Here is a 25,485-nt window from a genome sequence, read left to right as displayed (position 1 = left end):
CAAATGACAGGATTTCATTCTCTCTCTTTTTTTTTATGGCTGAATAATATTCCACACCACATCTTCTTTATTCATTCATCCACTGATGGGCACTTAGGTTGCTTCCATGTCTTGGCTATTGTAAATAATGCTGTAAGGAACATAGGAATGCATATATCTTCTTGAGTTAGAGTTTGAATTTCCTTTGGATAAACATAAAAGTGTAATTGCTGGATCATATGGTAGTTCTATTTTTAATTTTTTGAGAAACCTCTGTACTGTCTTTCATGATGGCTGCAGCAATTTACATTCCTAGCAACAGTGCACAAGGGTTCCGTTTCTCTCCAAATCCCCGTCAACACTTGTTATCTCTTGTCATTTTGATAATAGTCATTTTAATAAGAGTGAGGTGTTATCTCATTGTGGTTTGGATTTGCATTTCCCTGATGATTCTGATGATCACCTTTTCATGTACCTGTTGGCCATTTGTATGTCTTCTTGGAAAATTGTCTATGCGGATATTGCACCTATTTTTCAATTGAATTTTCTTTTTTCATTTCTTTCTTTCTTTTTTTTTTTTTTTTTTTTTTTTTTTTGCTATTGAGTGTATGAGTTCTTTATGTATTTTGAATATTAACTCATTATCAGATATACAATTTCAAATATTTTCTCTGGTCTGTAGATTGCCTTTTTCATTTGGTTAATGGTTTCCTTTGCTGTGCAGAAGCATTTTAGTCTGATGTAGTCCCACTTATTTATTTTAGCTTTTGTTGTCTTTGCTTTTGGTGTGAAGTCCAAAAAAACATCACTAAAGCTAATGTCATTGAGCATACCACCTATGTTTTCTTCTAGGATTTTTATGATTTCAGGTCTTACATTTAAGTTTTTAATCCATTTTGTGTTAACTTTGTATATGGTGTAAGACAGTGGTACAGCTTCATTCCTTTGCATGTGGCTGTCCAGATTTTCCAACACCATTTATTGAAGAGACTGTCCTTTCCTCATTGTATATTCCTGGCTCATTTGTTGTAAGTTAATTTACTATATATAAGTGGGTTTATTTCTGGAATCTCTATTCTGTTCCACTGGCCGATATGTCTGTTTTTTTGCCAGTACCATACTGTTTTGATTACTATAGCTTTGTAATGTTTGAAATCAGGGCCCATGATGCTTCCAGATTTGTTCTTTCTCAAGATTGCTTCAGCTATTCAGGTGTGTGTGTGTGTAATTCCTGTTTAGTCTTTAGGATTTTCTGTATATCATATGACATCATCTGCATAATAAAATTATCATAATGACAGTTTTACTACTCGTTTTCTGATTTGGATGGCTTTTATTTCTTTTTCTTGTCTAATTGCTCTGGCTAGAACTTCCAATATTGTGTTGAATAAAATTCACAAGAGTGGGCATTCTTGTATTGTTCTTGATCTTAGAGGAAAAGTGTTTAGCTTTTTTTTCTTTTTCCATAAATTTATTTATTTATTTAATTTATTGGCTGTGTTGGTTCTTTTTTTGCTGTGTGCAGGCTTTCTTTTTTTAGTTGCGGTGAGTAGGGGCTACTTTTCATTGTGGTGCGTGGGCTCCTCATTGCGGTGGCTTCTCTTGTTGTGGATCACGGCCTCTAGGCGCATGGGCTTCAGTAGTTGCAGCACATGGGCTCAATAGTTGTGGCTCACAAGCCCTAAAGCACAGGCTCAGTAGTTGTGGCACACAGGCTTAGTTGCTCCGTGGCATGTGGGATCTTCCTGGAGCAGGGATTGAAACCGTGTCCCCTGCATTGGCAGGTGGATTCTCAACAACTGTGCCACCTAGGAAGCCCAAAGCTTTTAGCTTTTTGTCCTTGAGAGTGATGTTAATTGTGGGCTTGTCATATATGGCCTTTATTATGTTGAGGTATGTTCCTTCTATACCCACGTTGTTGAGAGTTTTTATCATAAATAGATGTTGAATTTTGTCAAACATTTTTTCTGCAACTGTTGAGCTGATCATATGATTTTTATCCTTCATTTTGTTAATGTGGTGTATCACATTGATAGATTTGCAGATGTTGAACCATCCTTACATCCCTGAAATAAGTCCCACTTTATCATAGTGTATTATTCTTTTAATGTATTGTTTGCTAATCAAATTCAGTTTGTTAATATTTTGTTGAAGATTTTGCACATATGTTTATCAGGGATATTGTTCTGTTATTATTTTTTCTGGTGGCATCCTTTTCTGGTTTGGGTGTCAAGGTAATGCTGTCCTCCTAAAATGAGTTTGAAAGTGTTCGTTTCTATTCTATTTTTTGGAAGATTTTGAAGAGAATTGGTATTAGCTTGCCTTTAAATGTTTGGTAGAATTCACCAGTGAAACTATCTGGTCCTGGACTTTTGTTGCTGGGAAATTTTTGATTACTAATTCAATCTCCTTCTTAGTTAATTGGTGTGTTCAGATTTTCTATTTCTTCATGCTTCAGTCTTGGTAGGTTGTATGTTTCTAGGAATTTATTCATTTCTTCTAGGTTGTCCAATTTGTTGGTGTATAATTGTTCATAGTAGTATCTTACGAGCCTTTGTATTTCTGGGGTATCAGTTATAAATTCTCCTCTTTCATTTCTGATTTTACTTATTTGAGTCTTTTTCTCTTTTTCTCTTGGTGAGTCTAGCTAAAGGTTTGTCAATATTTTTATCTTTTCAAAAAACCACTTCTTAGTTTTGGCGATCTTTTAAGTTGTTTTTTTAGCCTCCATTTTAATTATTTTTGCTCTGATCTCTGTTATTCCCTCCCATCTACAAACATTGGGCTTCATTTGTTCTTGTTTTTCTAGTTCCTTGTGGTGTAAAATTACATTGTATGAAATTTTTCTTGTTTCTTGATGTGGGTATTTATAACCATGAACTTCACTCTTAGAAAGTAATTTTGGACTTCCCTGATGGTGCAGTGGTTAAGAACCTGCCTGCCAATGCAGGGGACATGGATTTGAGTCCTGGTCAGGGAAGATCCCACATGCTGCGGAGCAACCAAGCCCGTGTGCCACAACTACTGAGCCTGTGTTCTAGAGCCTGTGAGCCACAGCTACTGAGCCCATGTGCCACAACTACTGAAACCCGTGTATCTACAGCCTGTGCTCCACAACAAGAAAAACCACCTCAATGAGAAGCCCACTCACCACAACAAAGAGTAGACCCCATGCGCCGCAACTAAAGAAAGCCCTCGCTCAGCAATGACGACCCAACACAGCCAAAAATAAATAAATAAATAAATAAATAAATAAATTTATAAAAAAAGAAAAAGAAAGCACTCTTGCTGCATTCCATTAGTTTTGGTATGTTGTGTTTCCATTTTCATTTGTCTCAATGTATTTTTTATTTCTCTTTTGATTTCTTTTTTGATCTATTGCTCAGGAATGAAGTATTTTTTATTAAAATAGAATTATTTGTAATTCTAGGACTCACTGTAATTTAATTGCTAATTTAAACATTGAATATCATGTTTCATTTATGTTTCATGAACATCTACATGTATGGTATACAAACATAAGAATAACACATATTGGGACTTCCCTGGTGGTGCAGTAGTTAAGAATCTGCCTGCCTCAGACTTCCTAAGTGGTGCAGTGGTTAAGAATTTGCTTGCCAATGCAGGGGACATGGGTTTGATCCCTGATCCGGGAAGATCCCCCATGCTGCAGAGCAACTAAGCCCATGTGCCACAACTACTGAGCCTGTGCTCTGGAACTTGCAAGCCACAACTACTGAGCCCACACGCTGCAACAACTGAAACCCATGTGCTTAGAGCCCATGCTCCACAACAAGAGAAGCCACCACACTGAGAAGCCGATGCATACTGCAACAAAGAGTAGCCTCCACTTGCCACAACTACAGAAAGCCCACACATAGCAACGAAGACCCAACACAGACCCAAAATAAATTAATTAGAAAAAAGAATAACATGGATTATTTAATATTAATTCCCCCACCCCCAAATGTTAGGAATACTGCAATAAATTCTGAGCACCTACAGAACTACAAACTGGAACATTCAAAAAAGCAAGAAAATGGAGGTTTGACACTATTGGCAAGTGAACTCATTATGCAAAAATCTACTGTCCGTACTAATAGAGAAGAAGCATGTGACAAGTTAAAGTTTTTTTCTTACCTATTTTGCTGCTCAAATATTTGCAGACTCTAAATCTGTGTGTGTGTCTCAACTCACTAACCTTCACAACATTCTGATAGTTTCCTTTTGTTTTTGAGGACACAGAGCAAGAAATATGGAGAATCATTCCCCTGAGGCCTTGAAAAATATTAGGAGAGCAAACGTTTAAGATCACAGTTCCCCATGTGGCACTGCTGACTGTCATGTTCTGAGTGACAAAGGCATTCATGTGTTCTTTAAAATGTGTGTGTATGTTTATTTTATGTAGGGGCCCTCTAAAATATGAGGACCCAAACAGAGGCCCCTCTTGCCCCGCTATAATTACAGTACTTTTCTATCCTTTTTATTGAATGTCAGGTAATATCTTCTACTTAGGACCCATTTTATCCATTAAGGTCACCTATCTACCTTGGAAGATTTTAAGATACCTCTTCCCCTCTTTGATGACTTTCTGTATTAGTTTTCTATTGCCAAGTAACACATTACCACAAATTCAGTAACTTAAAACAATGGCATTTATTATTTCAATTTATGGGTCAGGAGTTTGAATCTGATTTAGATGGACTCTCTGCTTAGAGTCTCATAAGGCTACAACCAAGGTGTTATTTGGGCTGAATTTTTATCTTAAAGCTTGATTGGTAAAGAATCTACTGCCAAGCTCATTTGGTTTGTTGGTAGAATTCATTTCCTTATGGCTATATGATTGAGAGTCTTGGCTTTTTTGCTCACTGTTGGCTTATACCCACCCTCAGTTTCTAGAGGCTATCCAAAGATTCTATAGGCCACTTGTAGTAACCTTTTATGTGGGCTTCTTCAACATGGCTGCTTACTTCATCAAACCAGCTAAGAAAATCTCTCTCCTCAGGGAAGGCCCACTTCCTTTTTAAAGGGCTTTTTCCAGGTTAAGTCAGGCTCATGCAAGATAATCTCTCTTTTGGTTATTCAAAATCAATTTTTATGAGACCTTAATTACATCTGAAAAATTAATTCACATTTGTCATATTCTATTGGCCAGAAGTCAGTCATGGGTTCTGTCCACACTCAAGGGGGAGAGGATTATACAGGGTGAACGTAAAGGGGCGGAGATCAACTTAGAATTCTCTTTTTCATACATCCTAGAAGTTAAATTTCTTAATTTTCCCAGGTTTGGCTACTTAACACCTCAGTAAACTTCTCTGAAAATTGGAGGACAATAATAAGAATTATTAGTTATGGTTAATTCATATTCTTTCTTAATGGTAGTATAGATGTACAGATAAAACTGCTCAAGCTGATCTATGTCTGTACCATTACTACTCTGACAAGTACTATTAGTACTACTACTGCTAGTACCACTATGATTACTATTAGATAACACTTATCAAGGTATTACTATATACCCAGTATTCCTCAATGTGTTTTATCAGAATTTAATCTTCATAAAAACCTTTTCAGATAAGAGCTATTTTTATCATGTCCATTTTATATTTCTGGAACCATTTGGATAGAGAAGTTTAGAACATGCAGTAATAAGAAGTAGAGAAAAGATTTTAATTCAGGTAGTAAATCTTCAGGGCTCATTTTTGTAAGCACTAAATTAGACTGTCTCATATTATAGGACTTAGAAACTTCAGTTTTCCTCTTCAGCTGCTCCTTCTTCAAGTTTACACTGTTTTTCTTTCTCTTTATTTTTTAAGAGAGCTTCATTTATTTATTATTTTTTGGCTGTGTTGGGTCTTCATTGATGCTGTGCAGGTTTTCTCTAGCTGCAGCAAGTGGGGGCTATGCTTCGTTGCAGCATGTGGGCTTCTCATTGCAGTGGCTTCTCTTGTTGCAAAGCATGGACTCTAGGCTCTCAGGCTTCAGTAGTTGCAGCACGGGGGCTCAGTAGTTGTGGTGCACGGGCTTGGTAGCTCCTTGGCATGTGGGGTCTTCCCAGACCAGGGATCCAACCCGTGTCCCCTGCGTTGGCAGATGAATTCTTAACTACTGTGCCACCAGGGAAGTCCTTATACTGTTTTTCAAAAGTTCTATTTTCCTTGTTCAATCGCTGCTCAGTTGTTATAAATGAAATTCATTTAAAAATGTTTTTCAGGTATTTTTGCTTTTTGTTTTCTGGATTTTTTTTTCTGTGATATTGCTTTACTCCAGCACTTTTTTTTCCTAGAAGACTATTCAGCTTGTATATATAATAAATAAGGCCGCAATGGTAGGTAAAACACGGAAATCCTTCAGTACTGATTGGTAAGTAGCTGCCCTAGCCTGAATGCCCCTACTACCAGCCAGTCTGTCTCAGTGCCCAGCTGAAGAATTCCTGGATTTCTCCATGATCCTACAAAAGAAGATAAACATCTGACAAAGTAGGGGGTCTTCAAACCTTCTTCTATTCTATTTGGAAAGTGCCTGGTACCACAAGGAGTAATAAATATTCTGAATATCATCCTACCTATAAAATCGAGCCACTCCTTTTCTTTTTTCAGTGTCTTTGAATTTATGTTTTATCTAACTTGAATTCTCTTTCTTTTGTACCTATTCTGAGAGGCACTTTAATTTCTACATTATGAATCAGATGAAGCATCACCTCTTCTGTGAAATTTTCCCACATTCCATGAGGAAGATTTAGGTTCTCTTGTTTTACATTTCTTTTATATTTAGTATATACCTCCATGATAGTAATTATCTCATAATGTGTGACTCTTTCCCTATTAGAAGCAGTGTCATTTCCTCTGGGCATCTCCAGTGCTTAGAATATTGTGTGAATAAATAATAAAGGCTGTACTTGTTCAATGAAACAATGAATGATTGGTTAGATTAATCAGCAGGTAGAATGCCAGAAGAGACAATAAACATGTGGTTGAGGATATCCGGGGAGATTCAAACACAATAAAACTATCTAATGGAGTTTTAGGGAGGGAAGTCTAGAACAAGAGCAAGAAAGAAAATTGATCAATTGGTGAGTTCATGTTCAATTATCTTCCCTTTGCCATTAGTCAAGACAATTGAGAGTGAACTATTATAAAATGATTGCTTTTTATTTGCTTATAGAAGACAAAGAGAAACCTAATTAACTCTATTATTCCAATCCCATTTCTCTTATTACAGAATGGAACTTTAAATATTGATATTATTTATAATTTGCTGAGCATCTATTTTATAACTACTATGTATTAAATAAATTATAATACATAATTTGTTATAATTGAGCCTCTGTCTATACTTTATTGAACATCCATGTACTATGTTCTATGGTAAGGAATTTATAAAGCCTAGCAATTAAGCAATACAAATGTAATCGTATTTCCTAACTTAAAACCTTTTAAGTGATTCCTCATTCATTTCATAATAAACTCCAGCTTTTAGGCAAGAAATCTATTAAATCAGTTCTCATTTTAGAGATTATCTCTCCTAGGAAGGCATTACTGAGTCTCCAAGTCTGCATTAGATGATCCTCCTAAAAACCATGCAGTATTTCAACTAAATTGAAAGACCCAAATTATAAAAATAAGTATTAACCACCCTGCACTAATTTCTTATTACTTGCAAAAGTTTCCTCTTTACTTTTCTGTCTCCTCGACTGTAGTAGAGATTTCTTGAGAACAGGTACCTAATATAGGCCTGGAACACAGGCATTGCTAAGTAAATATTGCATGAATAGATTAATTTAATGGAGAAATGATGTAAAAAAACAACCAAACCCTCGCCATCTATTTGTCAGGCTGCTTTTGCTTTGCAAAACACATTTACATTTATCCTATCACTTAGCCCTCTCAACTGATTTGAAATACAGGCATTATCACCATTTTAGAGAAAACTGAGTAACACACTCATTCCAAGGAACAGGCAAGTAAGCAGGAGTACTTGGACGTGAGCCCAGATCTCCCAACAAACAGAGTAGCATCTTTTTTCATTACACTCTGTGGCCTTCACGAAGGGTCGGCTCCCAAATAAAACTGAATAATAGGGATACGACAGGTGGAAGGGCATGACTGGAAGGGCTTGCTCCAGCACTGAACTGAAAGAAAAGATGTGTCTGTGCCATTCCCTCGTGACTTACACAGTTCGAAGTATATTTTCTGAGTTTTTAATATAAACGATAAAGAAACTAACATGCTTTTTTGGAAAATCTTTCCCTCAGCTCTTTAACTTTCACCCACCTATTTCCTTCCTTCCTTTTTTCCTGAGGCTCATAGAGGGCGCTCACAAAGTGCTACTCACTGGTTGAGCAACGCTCCACTCAAAAAACACACCTCACTGCAACTGAAAGCGCAGCGCCACCACCTCAGACTTCCTCCTCTTTTCCACGGCAGGAGGCGGGGCCAATTTTTCTCATTCAAATAAAAAACCAGAAGATTTGCATGGGGAACGGCCAGTCCGTGAGCCTATTGGATGAAAGCACGGTGGGCGTGGCCAATATTACGACTACCGAGCCCCGCCTACAACAATTTGCATAACGGCCCCGGCGCGTGCAGGGGAGAAGCGGGTTTGTTTTTGAATCTGCGGAGGCGGCGGCAGCGGCGGCGGCGGCGGCGGCGGCGGCGGCAGCGGCGGCGCGGTGACTGAAGCGCGCGAGACTGAGGCGGCAGCGGTGGGGACGGCTGCGCGGGACGGCTCTGTAGGAAGGAACTTGGTTTCCCCTCCCTCATCTCCCGCCCCGAAAGGTATATGTGAGTTCCAGGGGCTGTTATAACCACATTTTGTTAAATTACTATTGTATTTCTGAAGAGTCAAGACCGCATTATGGCGGCTGCGGGAGTTTTGTTTGCGCCTGCGCGGTTGCGGAGCTGCGGGCCGGCGCTGCATGGGAGCACGTGATCTTGCGGGGTCGGGCTCTAGCTGCAGTTGTGCAGCTGGCGGGGCGGTGGCTGCGCAAGCGCAATATTCATTTTCAAGATCTAATGTTCTTGTTGGACGCCATTCGGGTTCTAGATTTAATTTTCGTCATTCTGGAGGGGTTTCCTTTTGTTACGCTCGAATTCTTATATTTTTCAAGGAAAACATTTCTCTTATGTTGTATTCCTGTACAGACCCCAAGCCCTTTTCTTGTATTTCTCTGATTCTCTGAGAAGCTGTGCACTTAATTTTGTGTAAAGATGATTGTCCACTTGTGGTTCTCGATTTTAATTTCACTTTAAGAGTGTTGCTGGATTGAAGTTTATGTTTAGGGAGCAAAAGATCAGCACCTAGTGGTGTTCGCACGGGAAGTGCAATTATTTGAGCTGCATATTTGCAAATATATTTTTAACCCTTTCTTTACCAGTTCTGTTATGGAATGTTTTCAAAATAGAAACAATTTGAGTTTTGGGAATATGAAGGGCAGGGGGCTTTGCAAGAACCTATATAATGTTTAAAAAGAAATCTCAATCTCCTTTGGTATTTATTTTTAAAAAATATTTGGTCCTTAGTAGGTGAAGTTTTATTTTAATCAGTGTGTGCCTCTGATCTTGCTTGCATTTGAGTTTTGCATTTTTTCTGTCTCTGATCACTTGCCCATTACTGCTTCAGTTAGATTATTTTTGTTACTTTGACTTTTAAAATTGTCATTTTCTTAGCATTTTGTTTGTAATGATATGTAAAATATAACACTTAAACTTGGTAAATTTTTCTGATAAAGAATTCTACAAAGGACTCCCAACTACACTGAGGCCTTTAGGAGGAAATTGTGAATCATCAATATAACAGTTGATTAAAAAAAAAAAAAAGACTGCCATATATACATGTGTGTAAGGTACAATTGTGTTGGATTTGTTTTTAATTGTATGTTCCTGGTTTTAGTTTATTAAAGTAGTTATAAGTATGCTATTAATTATTTTAGTTTAAGATGGTAGTGTCACTATATTTAAAACATAAACTTCTGGGAGAAGTTTTATATAATTTTATATAATTCTACCATTGTGCAAATTATTTCTTACTGGGCTGAGAACTTGTAAATGGTTGTCATAAACTTCATCTCTGGTTTGTATGTATGACAGTTGTTTTCTTGGTTGGTTATGTAACTCTAAGTTTTAAGTCAGTCACCTGGCAAATGAAGAAGTGGCTGTTGCTTTATAATCTTGGTTGGTTTAGGGACTTTATTGCCTACAAGTACCGTTAATAAGTATTAAATAGGTGTAGTTGAAGGGAATACTCTTGGTTGGTGGATTTTTAAAAAATGACATCACATAGGAGATAGAATGCAGTGATAATAATTCTTTTTTTCTCAACAGAAAATTTGTTGTTGATATAATTTTTGAACCTCTGAAGTCTTCTACACAGAAATATATTTAGAGGGCAGTTGTGTAATCTTTTCCCTTTTATGCTTCCGGGGTGATTATCCAGGACACCCCCTCCACCCTCCAGACATCATTTCAGGTGTTTTAGAGTTTGAAATATGTTTTATTTTCTGTATCTATGTTTATGTCTTTGTGTATATGTCTACACATACATAGTTAGGTTAAGAACTTTGATCATAGGGTGTAGTTCGTTTTGCACTTCCAGAAAAGTGAAATATTTTGGTTTATATATTTAAGCTTATGTTTTCATTTGCATTTACAAATGATTGCCTCTTACGTTAATGTTGAAGATCATAAGAGGCACTTGAAAACACTGAAGAACATAATGTACTGTGTAAACATGTATTGGTAGGACAGTTTTGCTGTTACCTTTGTTAGAAAGGCAAGTATAGTTGTATAAACTTAAAACCAAGATTAATGAATTGTCTGAACATCTACTGTTTGTTCGTTGGTACTCTATCAGTAACAAGCATGTTTTGGAATTTTAGTTAATAGTAAGACTAGATTACCGAATGAATACTAAGTTACTGGGAGTTATTTAAAATCTTTTTCATTATTGCACATTTGGAGAATGTTGAAAATTAATTAGAAAAAAAACACAGTAAATGTTTTCGTGATTTTTGTGACTTTTCCATTTATTAATTAATCAGTTTATTATTTGGATCATAATTTCATTCCTGCCCCATTAACTTAGTATTATATTGTGGATATTTATCCATTTCGTTATTCTTTTGAAATATGTTTTTTTAATGATTACATAGTATTTATTTTGTGAAAATATCCCAAATTATCAGATGTCCTTGAAATGCATTTTTAAATGGCTACATAATGTTGATGTCTTTAATAAGAATGTACTGTGACTTACTAAATCTTTCTTTCCTTATTGAACATTTTGTTGCCCATTTCTCTGTTATAAATAAAGCTATGGTGAACATCCTTGTACGTGAGTCATGATCTACATCTCATAATATTGCTTTGAAATTACTGTTTTTGAGAGCTTTTAAAGTAATTTAAAAAATTAGTAAAACCTTAGTTTTTTTGAAAAGCATTTACCAGTTGGTGGTCGAAAATAATAGCTCATTAACTTTTTTTCTGGTAACTAGCGAAGTTGAGCTTGTAAATATTTGATATATATGCAACGTTCTCATTTTTTGTGATCTTTGCTGTTTGAGGTTATTTTGTGTATCTTTGTGGTAAATGTTTTTCTTATTTGTAACCCTTTGCTATTCATGTTTTTTGCAGTTTTTTTTTGTTAAAAATTTTTTTTTAATTGTTGTGGTTTTACATATTTAGAATTGTTACATTTTTATATAGTCACATGAACTGCTTTTTCATTTGTTATTTCTTCCAGGACTTCTCTGCATAAAAAATACTATAAGATGAACTAAATGTTCGTCTGTTCTGTTTATTTTTTGTAGATGTTTTAATTACCTTAAAAATTACCTTTCAACTTATATGAGGTTTATTTTGACATTGTGTAAAGTTGGGCTGCTAGTTTCCATCTTTTCCAAATATCGAATTTTCTTAGAATTTTATATTGGTGATCCATTTCTTATTGCTTTGAGTTGCTTCTTTTGATCATAACTTACTAGGTTTGAGCTATCAGTTCTGCTTCATTTACTAGGGATATTTAACTTGAGATCCATTGGCCTTTGGGGGTTCTATAGATAGGCTTAAAATCTTTCATGGATTACACGATAAACACAATTTTGTGTGTGTACATAATGTGCATTTTTTTCTGGGGTAAGAGTTAGTTTTATCAGCTTCTCACAGGAATATGTAATGTAAAATCTAAGAGCAGGTTAACAACGACTGGAACTGGGCCTTGTTTATATAGCAGTACTACATTGTTTATTTGCTGTAGTGGTATAGACTATATAAATATATGAAGGGGCAGTACATATCATTCCTTTTCACAAGTTTCTAACCTAGTTTTCCCCACTTTTGTACATATATTTGGCAAAGTTAAAAAAAGCGAACTATTTGAAGTTTTGTTTAGAATTTGCATTAAATCTAAATTAGGGTAAGTTTACATGTTTATACTGTTACTTTTTTGGGTTTTGTTTTTGTTTTTAATTCATGAATATGATACATTTCCTGTAGATCCCACAAAAATGTACTCTTTTTTAGGAACTCTGGGAAAAATTATGGTACCTGTTACTTTTTATTAGGGAGTTATTTTACTCATTTCCTATAATGACATAATGTTAATAGAGATGATATGGTAGAGAATATAGGACTGCATTTCCATTTTTGATCTGCTTTAGGATATAGCATCATGAAAGTACTGCAGATAGGAAGTTAGAAGTGAGAAAAATTGATTACCAAGATAAAGTGTTCTGCAGTATTTGAAAACCTGTTCTTCTGTGCTTAATGTAGACCTTTTTTTTAATGGAGAAATTTTGAAAACTTATCTGATTCATTTTTTGGCTAGTATGGAACTTAATAATATGTAATAAAGATAAATATTTTTCTTTTTAGTCTCTTTGATAACATTAAATTTTCCTCTCATAAGGATGTTTCCCTAATTATTAGTATAAATTCATTCTCTATTAAATCTGTTCTTTGTGCTGATTACAGCAAAAAAGTATAATCTTGATTAATAGTGTATTTCAGTTGTAATTCTGCTTTTTAAAAATTATTTTTGTAATAGGTACAGGAAAGAATGTCAGTTATTGCCAAAATACTTTTGTTGAATATAGTTAAACTTGAAAATTGGTGGACACATGTAAAGAAGAAATCAAGGAAGTAAAGATAGAAATCAAATGGTAAAATATTATTGGCTTTATAAAAATAAACCTAGGAAATAGGTAGAAATCACGTTAAGATATTATTGGCTTTTGTTCAGCGTTTCCTTTCTTTTTAATACATTTTTGTCTTTGGATATTTTTCAAGCAAATCCACTTATAGAAGTTTGCATGTTTTTACTTTTTTGTGTATGACCTTTACCTGAGAACTTTTCTTAGTTCTGACATATTGTGATTCTTGTGTTTTCAGACTGTAATAGGTAAGTAGTGAATTAGGGACGGGAGAAATGCTGCTAGAAAAATGCGTATGGATAGAGGCAAGAAGTGATGGCTGGCATCTTGATAGTGAAGAGGGGTCAGATTTCAAGTGTTAGAACAAGAATTTAAAAACTTAGTTTTGAGATTGTTTAGTTTGGGAATTGTTATTCCTAGAGACGAATCAGTATTTATAGCATGTTCATTATGGTAATTGATTTTATTAATGATTCTGAATTATAGGAATATTTAATTATGTTAAATTTGTTCAAGAAGGCAAAGAGGTGTATGATTTGTTTTAGAAAGATTTCTATTATACTTTTTTTTTAAAAGATAACCCAATTTTACTTATTTCATCTTATTTTTATTTATTTATTTATTTATTTATTGGCTGTGTTGGGTCTTTGTTGCTGCAGATGGACTTTTGTCTAGTTGTGGTGAGCAGGGATACTCTTCATTGCAGTGCACAGGCTTCTCAGTGCGGTGGGTTCTCTTGTTGTGGAACATGGGCTCTAGGCTCTCAGGCTTCAGTAGTAGCAGCATGTGAGCTCAGTGGTTGTGGCTTGTGGGCTCTGGAGTGCAGGCTCAGTAGTTGTGGTGCATGGGCTTAGTTGGCGCATGGCATGTGGAATCTTCCTGGAGCAGGGTTTGAACTCATGTCCCCTGCATTGGCAGGCGGATTCTTAACCACTGTACCACCAGGGAAGTCCCTGTTTTTAAGTTTCTAGATGTATGGAAAATTCATACATTGTGATACCTAGTTTTTCAAAGGAGTCACGTGTAGAAAGAAGTTTGAGAGTGAAGTTCTTGCTTTTGAGTTCCTAACAGCTCTGTGAGGCATTACAGATAAAAGTCAGGTGATGGTTTAATAGCAGATTACAAAAATACCATCAAGTAGTTCTGGAAGCGTTGTCCTTGTTAGTTTCCTAGAATATCTAGAAACTACCTATCCATTAGTGAAGCTTCTCTCTCTCTTTTTAAAATAAATTTATTTATTTATTTATTTATTTATTTATTTACTTTATTGGCTGCCTTGGGTCTTCGTTGCGGCACACGGGCTTTCTCTAGTTGATGGGAGTGGGGGCTACTCTTCACTGTGGTGTGCAGGTTCCTCATTGTAGTGGCTTCTTTTGTTGCGGAGCACAGCCTCTAGGCACATGGGCTTCAATAGTTGTGGCACATGGGCTCAACAGTTGTGGCTCACGGGCTCTAGAGCACAGGCTCAATAGTTGTGGCACACATGCTTAGTTGCTCCATGGCATGTGGAATCTTCCCAGAGCAGGGCTCGAACCCGTGTCCCCTGCATTGGCAGGTGGATTCTTAACCACTGTGCCACCTAGGAAGTCCTGGAGCTTCTCTTTTAAGATTCTTGCCCATTTGATCTTGTTATGTTCTTTAGAGTCCCCAAGACTAAAAATCACTTCTCAGTGTTCTTTCTTCAGATTGTCATGCAATCTACAGAGTAAACCAGTGTTTTTTTTCCTGTCGTTTTAGTTTTTTCAAAACAGAAAAGTGAATTCCACAAAATCAACCTATGTTTATATGTTTCAAGTTGTATATTAGAGACAGGATGAGTGTTGGGCAGCATTTTCAGTGTTTTAAGTGCTACAAAATGAGCAAACCAGGGCACTAGTATTTATTTATACAATGTGAAAGTTTTTGGTTTTGAATTTTGACCTTTGGGTTTTTGTGTCTTTAAGAGAATGACCCAGGCATCTCCTTGGTCACCTTCCAAAAAATGTGGCAGGCCTAAGGGTACAGTTGAGTGTCTTCCTGAGCGTGTTTGTAATTGGACCTACGTAAACATGACTGTCTGGGAAACGAAGATGACCTATTAACTTTACCATCAGAAATACTCACTTATTCATGTCTGCAGTTTTTCATTGTTCAGAATGTTATTGAAAAGTTTTGTGTTATTTTGTATCTGACAGCTAGGAATAACTAGCTATATTACCCTTTAGTTTGGGAGAGAGAGCCCCTTTGTATGATGATGATGTGAGGTAGTAGTGTCATTATGCTGAACTATATAATCCTTTCTCCCTTTTTTTGTTGTTTGTGTAGCCCTGTGCTACTTTGGGGAATTATTGTCTTGATAGGTACCCAGGAATTATGTGTATGGCACTTTTACATTCTAATAAGGAACTTGAATTGTATGAATAGTGATTCTCAGAACTGACAGAGCTGTAAAAGGATCTCTTCTTGAGTTAGTAATTGTCAAAGATAATGTTTTCTATTTGCAGAAAAGTAAACTTAGAAGATAGGAAGAGTTTCTGTTGTTTTGTAGACTAGGAGCATCTAAAGAGAGAGATTGGTGAAACAATAATGAATGACTTGGGCTTCCTAGGTGGCGCAGTGGTTAAGAATCCACCTGCCAATGCAGGGGACACGGGTTCGATCCCTGCTCCAGGAAGCTCCCACATGCCGCGGAGCAACTAAGCCCGTGCGCCACAACTATTGAGCCTGCGCTTTAGAGCTTGTGAGCCACAACTATTGAGCCCATGTGCTGCAACTACTGAAGCCCACGTGCCTAGAGCCTGTGCTCCACATCAAGGGAAGCCATGGCAATGAGGAGCCACGCACCACAATGAAGAGTAGCCCCCACTCACCGCAACCAAAGAAAGCCCGCACACAGCAAAAAAAGACCCAACACAGCCAATTAAATTAAAAAAAAAAAAAAAGAATGACTTGACTGCTTCAGCTCATTCTCAACTGAGACTTTCCAGCTGAGGAGTGTACCTGCCCTGTTTACCCTTATTAGATTAAATGTCTCAAGAAAAGGAAGAAGTGGGGAAAAGTATGGAAAAGAGACTGTTTTTGAACTTTTTTATTTCCTTTTAGTTAGTAAATGTTAGGAGCTGATTGGATTACAGTAAAGGCTAAAACTGCTCTGAGAAACTCTGTTACTATTAAGGATGATGAATGTTTATTTCTCTTATGTGATAATACAGAGAGAAACTTCAGGTTTGTAAGTGGCTTTGGCTTAATATATGGTTTCTATATATTGAACATGGTTTCTAGGTTGAACATGGCTTTCACCAGCCAGGGGCAAGGGAGAAAGAACAGTGGGAGTTCACACTTATTCTTTTGAGAGTCTCATCTGAAAGTGGCACATATAACTTTGATGTTTTATGGGTGAGAATTTAATCATTGGAACATACTTAGCTGGAAAGGGAAGGCTGGGAAATGTAGTATCTGGCTGGACAACCATGTGTTCAGCTAAAACTAGAAATTTTTATAAAAGGAGAGAAATGGATATTAGAGAACAATTAGCATTTTCTGCTACTAATGGAAGCTGGAGACGTGGTGTTTCTAATTCATAATTTGATATTGAAACCTGTTTTCTGTTTTAAGAGTTAGATCCAGTTATAACTCTGTATATCTTTGTTTGAAATGGAATTTTGAAAGCTTTATAGTCACGATTCCTGACTGAGATTCTAATTACTATAAGTATTTATCTTATTAGGTAGAAGTCTTCCTCTTTTTTTTTTTTGCCTTCAAAAACATTAAATCATGATTAGTTTTGCAAGAACTCAGTGTAATGTCTTTGAATCTTGTGGTTAACTTACTTTAAAAGGGAGAAGAACTGCAGGTAAACTCTGAGTGACAGTTGTTTGAACTGCTTCTTTAGTCTCAAAGTTGAATTTATGTTTGCATTATTTTATCCAGATTCTATTTTTTCTTCATTTTTATGTACAAATCATACTATTTTTCAAGATGGAAAGTGTGTGTTTTGAGGGCCTTGTAATATACACAGGTAAAAAAACTTGTCATAAATTCTTTGCTTACAGGTAAAACTTACCTGATAAGTAAGTAAAAAGCAAATAATTAAAAATAGCTCTCTGTGGATGATAAATGTAGCACAATAGATATTTGTGTAAGGCACAAAAAGTGGGACTCTGTTAGGGGGAGATCAAGGAAACCTTAGAAGCGTTGTATTTTAAAGGAAGAATTAGAAGTATATTTTTATTAAAAGGAATAAAGAGGGTATTCAAAATCGCAGAGAAAGGAAAGAAAATAGTATGTTCAGGCAAACATACTCTGATATTAATCCTTGATTTTGTAAGTAAAAAGTCGTTGATGCAATGGTGCCTACATAATGTGCCTAATAAAGGATGTTGTTATCCTCAGCTGGAAGTTCTCTTTTTACTTTGCTTTACTTTTGTATCTCTTTTAAAGTCATTTATTCCTTTCAACTTTTATGTTTATAGTTATTTGTGTAGTACTTTATAAGCTTCCTTGCAGTTAGGAATTTTATCTTATTGATGTACCTGACAAATGTCACATATTAAAGACAAACCCCTTCTAATTAGGTATAATAAGACTGCTGTTAAAAGTATAAAATTGCTTTCTACAATACCTACCTTAATACTCAATAAATATTGCTTATTGAAAGAATAGAATCCCTTTGTTTTAGGTGCAAAAAAAAAAAAAAGACTAAGATGTTCTAGCTCCTTTCATTTAACTCATGATAATCCACAGATGTCAGAACTTTTTTTTTTTTAACTATAACCCTGAAGTTTACTTAGCCCAGCACCCACTGGATACATTGTCAAAAGATCTGACAGGCACTTTTCATCTGGAAAATTATAAATAGTAAAATAACTTTCGGAAAAAATTCTTCAGTCTCATTCATTAAGAAATAGGAAAAAATTAAGAAAACACCATTGTTTACCTACTAATAAGTTTCTAAAACAATTCTGAAAGATGTGTATGCAAATTAATGAGTTTGATGGAAAGATGGAATGACATAATTATTTTGTGTTGTTTGTGTAATTTTCTTCCTCATCAAACTTATTTTAAGTGATATAATGGCAGATTAAAAATATGCAAGCAAACTAAGAAAGAAGAAAAAAAAAAGAACCAAAGAAAAGGCAAAGAATTTTCCTAAAACCAGTTAGTAATATAGTGAAGTGGAAAGTATAGTAATTTTGTATTGGAACCTGGCCAATTAGTGTCTCCCAGCAGTATTTCTTACATATAAAATGGTGATACCACCTACCTGGTAGGTTTATTTTGAGGATTAAATGAGATTAGTTATATAAAATGCTTAGCATTTGTTCCTGACGCACTTTTCATCTCTGCCTTCAATCAGTTGATGAATCTATTAGTAAGACGTGAATATTTACTAAGAGGCAGCTATGTGCAGCTCTAGGGAGCCCTGCAGTACAAGGAAATATATAGAAAATGACAGTATTCTTTATTATTGGCGCTAGAACTTAAATCCATTTAAAAAGTAACTTAGAAAAGTAGGTTTGATAATGCCAGTCACTTGTGGGAAAAATATGCATTTAGAAAAGTAGTTTATTTGCAAAGGTTTGTGAGAGAGTCCAACTTTATGACCTATTCATTAGATTAAATAAATCAAAAACAAAAAACAAAAACACCACCAGAGTTTTTAAAGAATAAAAACCTTTCAAGTTTACTAAATTCACTGAGCCTTATCATGGTGAAAAAGCAGCCATTTTCTCACATTAATTGCTATTAGCATTTTTTTTATTAATGATAATTTTTTATTGTGTTGTTAGAGTATATAATTGACTTTTTAAAAATAAATTTATTTATTTATTTATTTATTTGGCTGCATTGGGTCTTTGCCACTGTACATGGCCTTTCTCTAGTTGGGCTTTCTCTAGTTGCAGCACGTAGGGGATACTCTTCATTGCGGTGCAGTGGCTTCTCTTGTTGTGGAGCACGGGCTCCAGGTGCGTGGGCCTCAGCAGTCATGGCACACAGGCTCAGCAGCTGTGGCTCACTGGCTCTAGAGCGCAGGCTCAGTAGTTGTGGCGCATGGGCTTAATTGCTCTGTTGCAAGCAGGCTCTTCTGGGACCAAAGGTAGAACCTGTGCCCCCTGCATTGGCAGGCAGATTCATTACCACTGTGCCACCAGGGAAGTCCTGAATAAATATATTATTTATCTTCAAGGATTGTCATAATTCTTTGGACTGTCATTATTGCCAAAGTTAGAGATGAAGTCATTTATTTCGGGGGCTAGATCCACATAGAATTATCCTGTTTTCATTTTGTAATTTCAGGGTGCAGTGTGATCCCTCACCCCTTGTTTACCCTTCAACTATGAAACTTGCTGGACACACTCACTTAAAATTGAGGGAAACAAAGTTTCAGTTTTCTTCTATAACCCTTCCTGTTGCCAAGTTTCTGCCCCTTAAGGCACAGATTTGACCATATAAGTTTGTTTAATAATTTTCTGATTATTTTATTTTGATGTTTTATTTGACTACTTTATTAATCTAATGAGGTATTGATAAGTATAGAAAGGCTTCCCTTTGTCTGCTTAACAAAACTGCAGTAAGACCTTGGATTGTGAGTAACTTGTCCTGTGAGGGTTCTGCAAGACGAGCAAACATTTCTATATACACTACCAACTGTGAAATAAATAGCTAATACATTTTAACTTGATAAATGAGCAGTGTGTTGCAATATGAGTAGTTCGTGCGAGTAGTACGTGATGCCGAACATCACATGATCACAATTGAGCCAATGGTTCTCTCTCTCTCTCTCACTGAGGGATTGTGGGTGATCATCGCCCATGTTCAGATGCTCGGTCTCAGGCCACAGTGTTTGGCAGAAATCAGTGATTTTTAGAACATTAGAAGGTACCCACAACTGGCACTAGTGTACAGTAAAACCTTAGTTTGCGAGCATAATTTGTTCTGGAAACATGCTTGTAATCCAAAGCACTTGTATATCAAAGCGAATTTCCCCCTAAGAAATAATGGAAACTCAGATGATTCGTTCCACAACCCAAAAATATTCATATAAAAATGATTACAATACAGTAATATAATGCAAAATAATAAAGAAAATACAAAATATAAAGAAGAATAAACAAATTAACCTGTACTTACCTTTTAAAACCTTCGTGGCTGGTGTGAGGGAGACGAGAGAGGAGGGTTATTGTTATTTCACTATCGCTAATGGAATCACTGCTATCTATTGGCTCAATGGGATCTTTTTCTTTTCATGCAGCTTTAACAAGGAACCTATCCAATGACACTTGATTTTGCCTCCTTTTGAGGATTTCGTGGAAATGTGACATTGCATTGTCGTTAAACAGATTCATTGCTCGTACTGCTACAGCTTTATCCTGGTGGTGCTTTTCTACAAAATTTTGCACTGTTTCCCACATTTTACACATCTCCCTAATCTCATTTGAAGTGAGGGATTCCTCCGCCTTTTTCTCCTCCTCCTCTGCAGATGAGATCTCCTCCATGACCTCTTGGTGTTGCTCGCGATGCAGATCCATCAGTTCGTCGGTGGTCAGCTCCTGGCCATGTTCCTCTGCCAACTCTTGAATGTCGTCCTCATTCATCTCCAGTCCCATGGTCTTCCCCAGTGACACAATTTCATCGACAACTGGCAGGTCCTATTCGTGAGCAAGCCCCTTTAAGTCATGTCCAAGAATGCAATCAGGCCACAGTTTTCTCCAGGCAGAATGAGAGAAATCCCACAGCAAGAGAGAGAAGAACCACGGGCTCGGTTGTGATTGTGTGATGTTTGATGTCACGTACTACTCGTATTGCAAGACATCGCTCGTTTATCAAGTTAAAATTTATTAGAAATGTTTGCTCATCTTGCAGAACACTCGCAGAACAAGTTACTCGCAATCCAAGGTTTTACTGTATTTTTTTTGTCACTTCAAAACACCTATGGACAGTCCTTTGCTTTTCCATACAAGAGTAAGCTTAGGAATGCTTTGCTTCATTCTAGGTCAGTCTGCCTGCAGATATAGACCCTTTCCTCTGCTGCCTTATTGCCAGTTACATTAAATACAGTATAAGACAAGAGTTTATTAATACTGTACTGTAGTCAACATCCGTGCGAGTGTATACAATGGCCCCCATGCAGAAAAAGGTTGAAAAGAAAGGTGGTAAGAAGAAGGAGATGATTACGGTGGAAGTTAAGAAGGAAATCATTGAGAAGTATGAACAAGGTATGCGAGTGGCCGAAATTGCAAGATTTTATAAGAAGTCTACGTCGACCATTTGCACAATATTAAAGAAGAAAGAGGAAATAAGGGGGCTAGATGCAGCAAAAGGAGTCACGAGAATATCAAAGCAACGGCCACGTGTTCTGGAAGATGTAGAAAAGTTGCTTCTGGTTTGGATAAATGAGAAGCAACTAGCAGGTGATACTGTGACTGAGAACTTTATCTGCGAGAAGGCAAAGGCCTTGTACACCGACCTTGTAAGTAAACTGCCAGGTACATCAACAGAAAACGAAGAAGGCTTCAAGGCAAGCAGGGGATGGTTTGATAACTTTAAGAGGAGAAGTGGCATCCATAGTGTTGTGAGGCATGGAGAGGCTGCGAGTTTGGACACTAAGGCTGCTGAGGTGTTCCCTGCTAAGTTCCAGAAGCTCATGGTTTCCGAGTGTTACCTGCCGGAGCAAGTTTTTAACTGTGATGAGACAGGGCTTTTTTGGAAAAAGATGCCAAAGAGGACCTACATTACAGAAGAAGAGAATGCAATGCCTGGTCACAAGGCCACGAAAGACTGTCTCACCCTTGTCCTACACAATAACCCTCTTCTCTCTTGTCTCCCTCACACCAGCCACGAAGGTTTTAAAAGGTAAGTGCAAGTTAATTTGTTTATTTTTCTTTATATTTTGTATTTTCTTTATTATTTTGTATTACGTTACAGTATTGTAATCATTTTTATAGGAATATTTTTGGGTTGTGGAACGAATCATCTGAGTTTCCATTATTTCTTAGGGGGAATTCACTTTGATATACAAGAGCTTTGGATTACAAGCATGTTTCCGGAACGAATTATGCTTGCAAACCAAGGTTTTACTGTATATCTGATATGAGTTAACTTCTATCTAGTTGTTTTATAAAGTATTTATAAACTTATTTATCTTCTTGATTACAAGATTAGGAACCAAGAGTCATCTAATTTATCTCATGAGTTTTTACCTGCAGTACTTAAAACTGTAGGGTATCATAGTTCTCTAAGATTCCCACATTTGTCAGTGTTCCTTGTCTGTCATGAAGTGATATTGTTTATTCCTCTTAAATCTGGGAATCCATAAGTTATAAAAGAGATACTATATTGAAGATCTAGAAGGCCTCATTTCTACATTTGAGATGCAGTCCTTGTTCCTTGTCATAGCTAATTAAAAGAGATTTGTTTTTAAATGTCACATTTCTCTGTGGTCATGGTTACAAATTTGATTTACTCAATTTTATCCTGGAAGGAAGGAAACAAATTCTTATTGAAACTATGTAAGTTCATAAAAAATAGAGATACTCAGTTATGATACTTTATACAAGATTTAATCATTCTTCTAAGTAGTTTTTAAACAAGGTCAAATCAATATATTTAGTATTTTTCTAAATATTGTTCTTAAAATATTCTGATGGTTTATTAACTTAAAATCTATATTAAGATCTTTCATAGGATATTCCCCCCCATGAAATTCTGAGGGCATTGGATCAAGATATTATTTAAATTGCTACTTATACAAGATATATCTTAAATTGAGGGTTAAAGGTAGATTAAGAAGAACGTGTTTTTCTTATATGACCATCAAAAAGAAAATATTAACCACAACTAAATCATTTCATTTAGGTAATTCTAGGTAATTCTTATTCTCCTGATCTAGGGCTAGGTAATTCTTATTCTCCTGATCTAGGGCTAAATAATCTACTTACACAAAGTTGTCTGCACTGAACTAACAGAATTATGGAAATCCCGACTCATTATCTTTGTACAGTTATGGCAGAGGTTGATCCATGAAAGTAACTTTATACCAGGATGCCCGTATCCATGAGTCTCATCCATGTAATAGTAGTAGCTGAGATGATTTGGTACAATCCTTTACTAAGGATTTTTTGATGTTTATTTAGAAGACACTTTTCTCCCCCTCTCAGGGTACAGAGGCAGCAAGGATCGTGACTCACTTTTGTTTCTTGATTCTCATTGCTCCAGGCTGGCCTCCTTGCTTTCCATATCTGGTACATCCTTAGAATTTTATTCATCATCTGTGTAGGACCTTTGTTTTCCATATGCTGTATCTTTTTATTGACTTATTTTGTCATTAGGGGGAGTGGACCACATTCTCTGGTAGCTTTTTGAGAAAGAGTATATAGGAGATATGTTTTTTTAGACTGTGTCTGAAAATTGTCATTTTATATTTTTATGCTTGATTGATAGTTCGGCTAGGTATACAAGGCTAGGTTGGAAATCATTTTTCTTTAGAATTTTAAAGGCATTTCTCTGTTATCTTCTTGCTTCTATTAGTACTGAGATGTCTGAAGCCATTCTTATTTTTGAATTTTTTCCCTCAATGGAATCATGTAGAATTTGTTATTAGTTTCCAGGTGTTCTGAAATTTCACTTTAATTCTTCAAAATATTATTGTTTGCTGGAATTCATCAGGCCCTTTCAGTTTAGCAGCTATTGCCTTTCAGTCCTGGAATTTTTCTTAAATGATTTCACTGATGATATCTTCTGCCATTCTGTCATTCCAATGTGAATTTTTGGATGTATACTCAAATTTTCTTTTCTCTCTTATTTACAACTTTGTCTTTTTGCTCAGGTATATTTCTTATCATTAGGTCCTTCTATTGAGTTTTTCATTTTTTTTCTATCATGTTCTTAATTTCTATTTTATATTCCTTGCTCGTAGTATTCTATTCTTGACGCATGAATGCAACATCTTTTAATATGTGTGGATATTAATTTATTTTTGAAGTTTTCTCCCCGTGTAGTCTGTTGCTTTGTGTTTTATTGTTTGTCTCTGTCTTCCACGTTAGATTTTTCTTAGTTGCCTTTCTCCTCCTTGCCTGACTATAATATGTTGTAGAAGAGTAAAAAGTTGATTAGAATATCTAAGTTTGTCAGTTTAGGACTTTATTATAGAGGCTGATCTGGATGGGCTGTTTTTGGAGAGCTCCTAAGACCTTAAGGCCTTGTGTTTTGTGCTTGTTAAATACCCTCAGAGAGTAGTGTTCCATTTTCCTACATAGAGAGTAAGGATCTGATTGCCAGCATTGTGGGAGATTAATGGAGGAAGAGGATTGGGTTCTCTTCAGTAAGCACTCAGTTCCTCTCTTTTTGGTATGTTACTCTCATTTTTAATTGTGGGTATTGTGTTCAGACCTTTGCTAGGATTAGGGAGAGCAGGCATTCAGTGAAGTGTGGTGAGGACATCTAGGGACTCTTACTGCTTCACAAACAGCTTTCACTAGTATTCTCTTTTTCAGTCATACTATAGTACTATTTGCTCCCTTCACCCCATTTTCCAAAGTGCTTAGTTCTTCTAGTTTGTGTGTCTTTTGACATTTCTGCCATGTAAATCAAATTGGTTCTTAACTTATCCCCAATGCAACTTATAGTGTTTTGGGAACTACTGAGTTAGTTACCAGTGATTTTGCTTATTTTCCAGCTCCCAAAATCTTTGTAGCTATTGTCCCTTTACTTTTCTCCTTGTTCTTGAGGACTTATGCCTTCAAAAAATACTTCCACTGTAGTTTTAGTGCAATTTGAGGGAGTGAAATTAGGTTTTTTCAGTTTACCACCTTAATAACCTTCTAATGTTCCTTTTCTCTTTTAATATATATAATGTTGGTAGTAACTTGTGTAATTAAAGTATATTAACTAAGTTAGTGAAAAGTGTATTCACTTTATACTTAGTACACTGAAACCATTTATTTAGGTTTCATGGAATTTTCAATATTCTGCATGTGCAAAGTTTTCTAATAGTGTGACATATGATATATAAAAAGTGTAGTAGTTGACTAAAGTTAATTCTCTTATAGTTCTTTTTCATTACTACTTGTGTGACCTCTGGCAAATGATTACATTCTCTGGTCATAAAAAATTTGAGATTATAGCACTCTTACTTTATATGGTCATTGTAAGAGTGAAATGAAAAAAATTATATGAAAAGCACTAGTTTTATTTAGGAGGAGGTAAAACATTGAGTAATCATGGAGATGTTTACCTTACATTAGAAATGTCTTCCAAATATGTTTGCTTTCACAAACAATGATTTGGTTTATTAAGACTGACCCTCCCTAAAATAAATTTCTTTCTTTTTTTCTATATTCACTTATTTGTTTTACTTTAAGATTCCACATATTAGTTACAAC

The 25,485-nt window shown here is 35.9% G+C and overlaps 1 protein-coding gene across 2 annotated transcripts in view; it reads left to right on the top strand.

Annotated features, from left to right (window-relative positions):
* The first annotated feature begins 8,573 nt into the window (after positions 1 to 8,573).
* ATF7IP (activating transcription factor 7 interacting protein) overlaps positions 8,574 to 25,485 on the top strand; it is a 179,999-nt gene continuing 163,087 nt past the window's right edge. The window contains exon 1 of one of the 2 annotated variants that reach the window (XM_057702207.1): positions 8,574 to 8,756. Coding sequence is in view for 1 of the 2 variants with exons in the window: in XM_057702205.1 (XP_057558188.1) it covers positions 21,222 to 21,958 (737 nt within the window). In the remaining variant the exon portion in view is untranslated. Of the gene's footprint in view, positions 8,757 to 21,086; positions 21,959 to 25,485 lie in introns of those variants that run through there. The other variant, XM_057702205.1, reaches the window with a different exon arrangement.

The sequence above is a fragment of the Hippopotamus amphibius genome, chromosome 12, assembly GCF_030028045.1.
Source record: "Hippopotamus amphibius kiboko isolate mHipAmp2 chromosome 12, mHipAmp2.hap2, whole genome shotgun sequence".
Lineage (NCBI taxonomy): Eukaryota > Metazoa > Chordata > Mammalia > Artiodactyla > Hippopotamidae > Hippopotamus > Hippopotamus amphibius.
The sequence above is the reverse complement of the archived record's forward strand: the minus strand, read 5'-3'. Positions and strand labels throughout refer to the sequence as shown.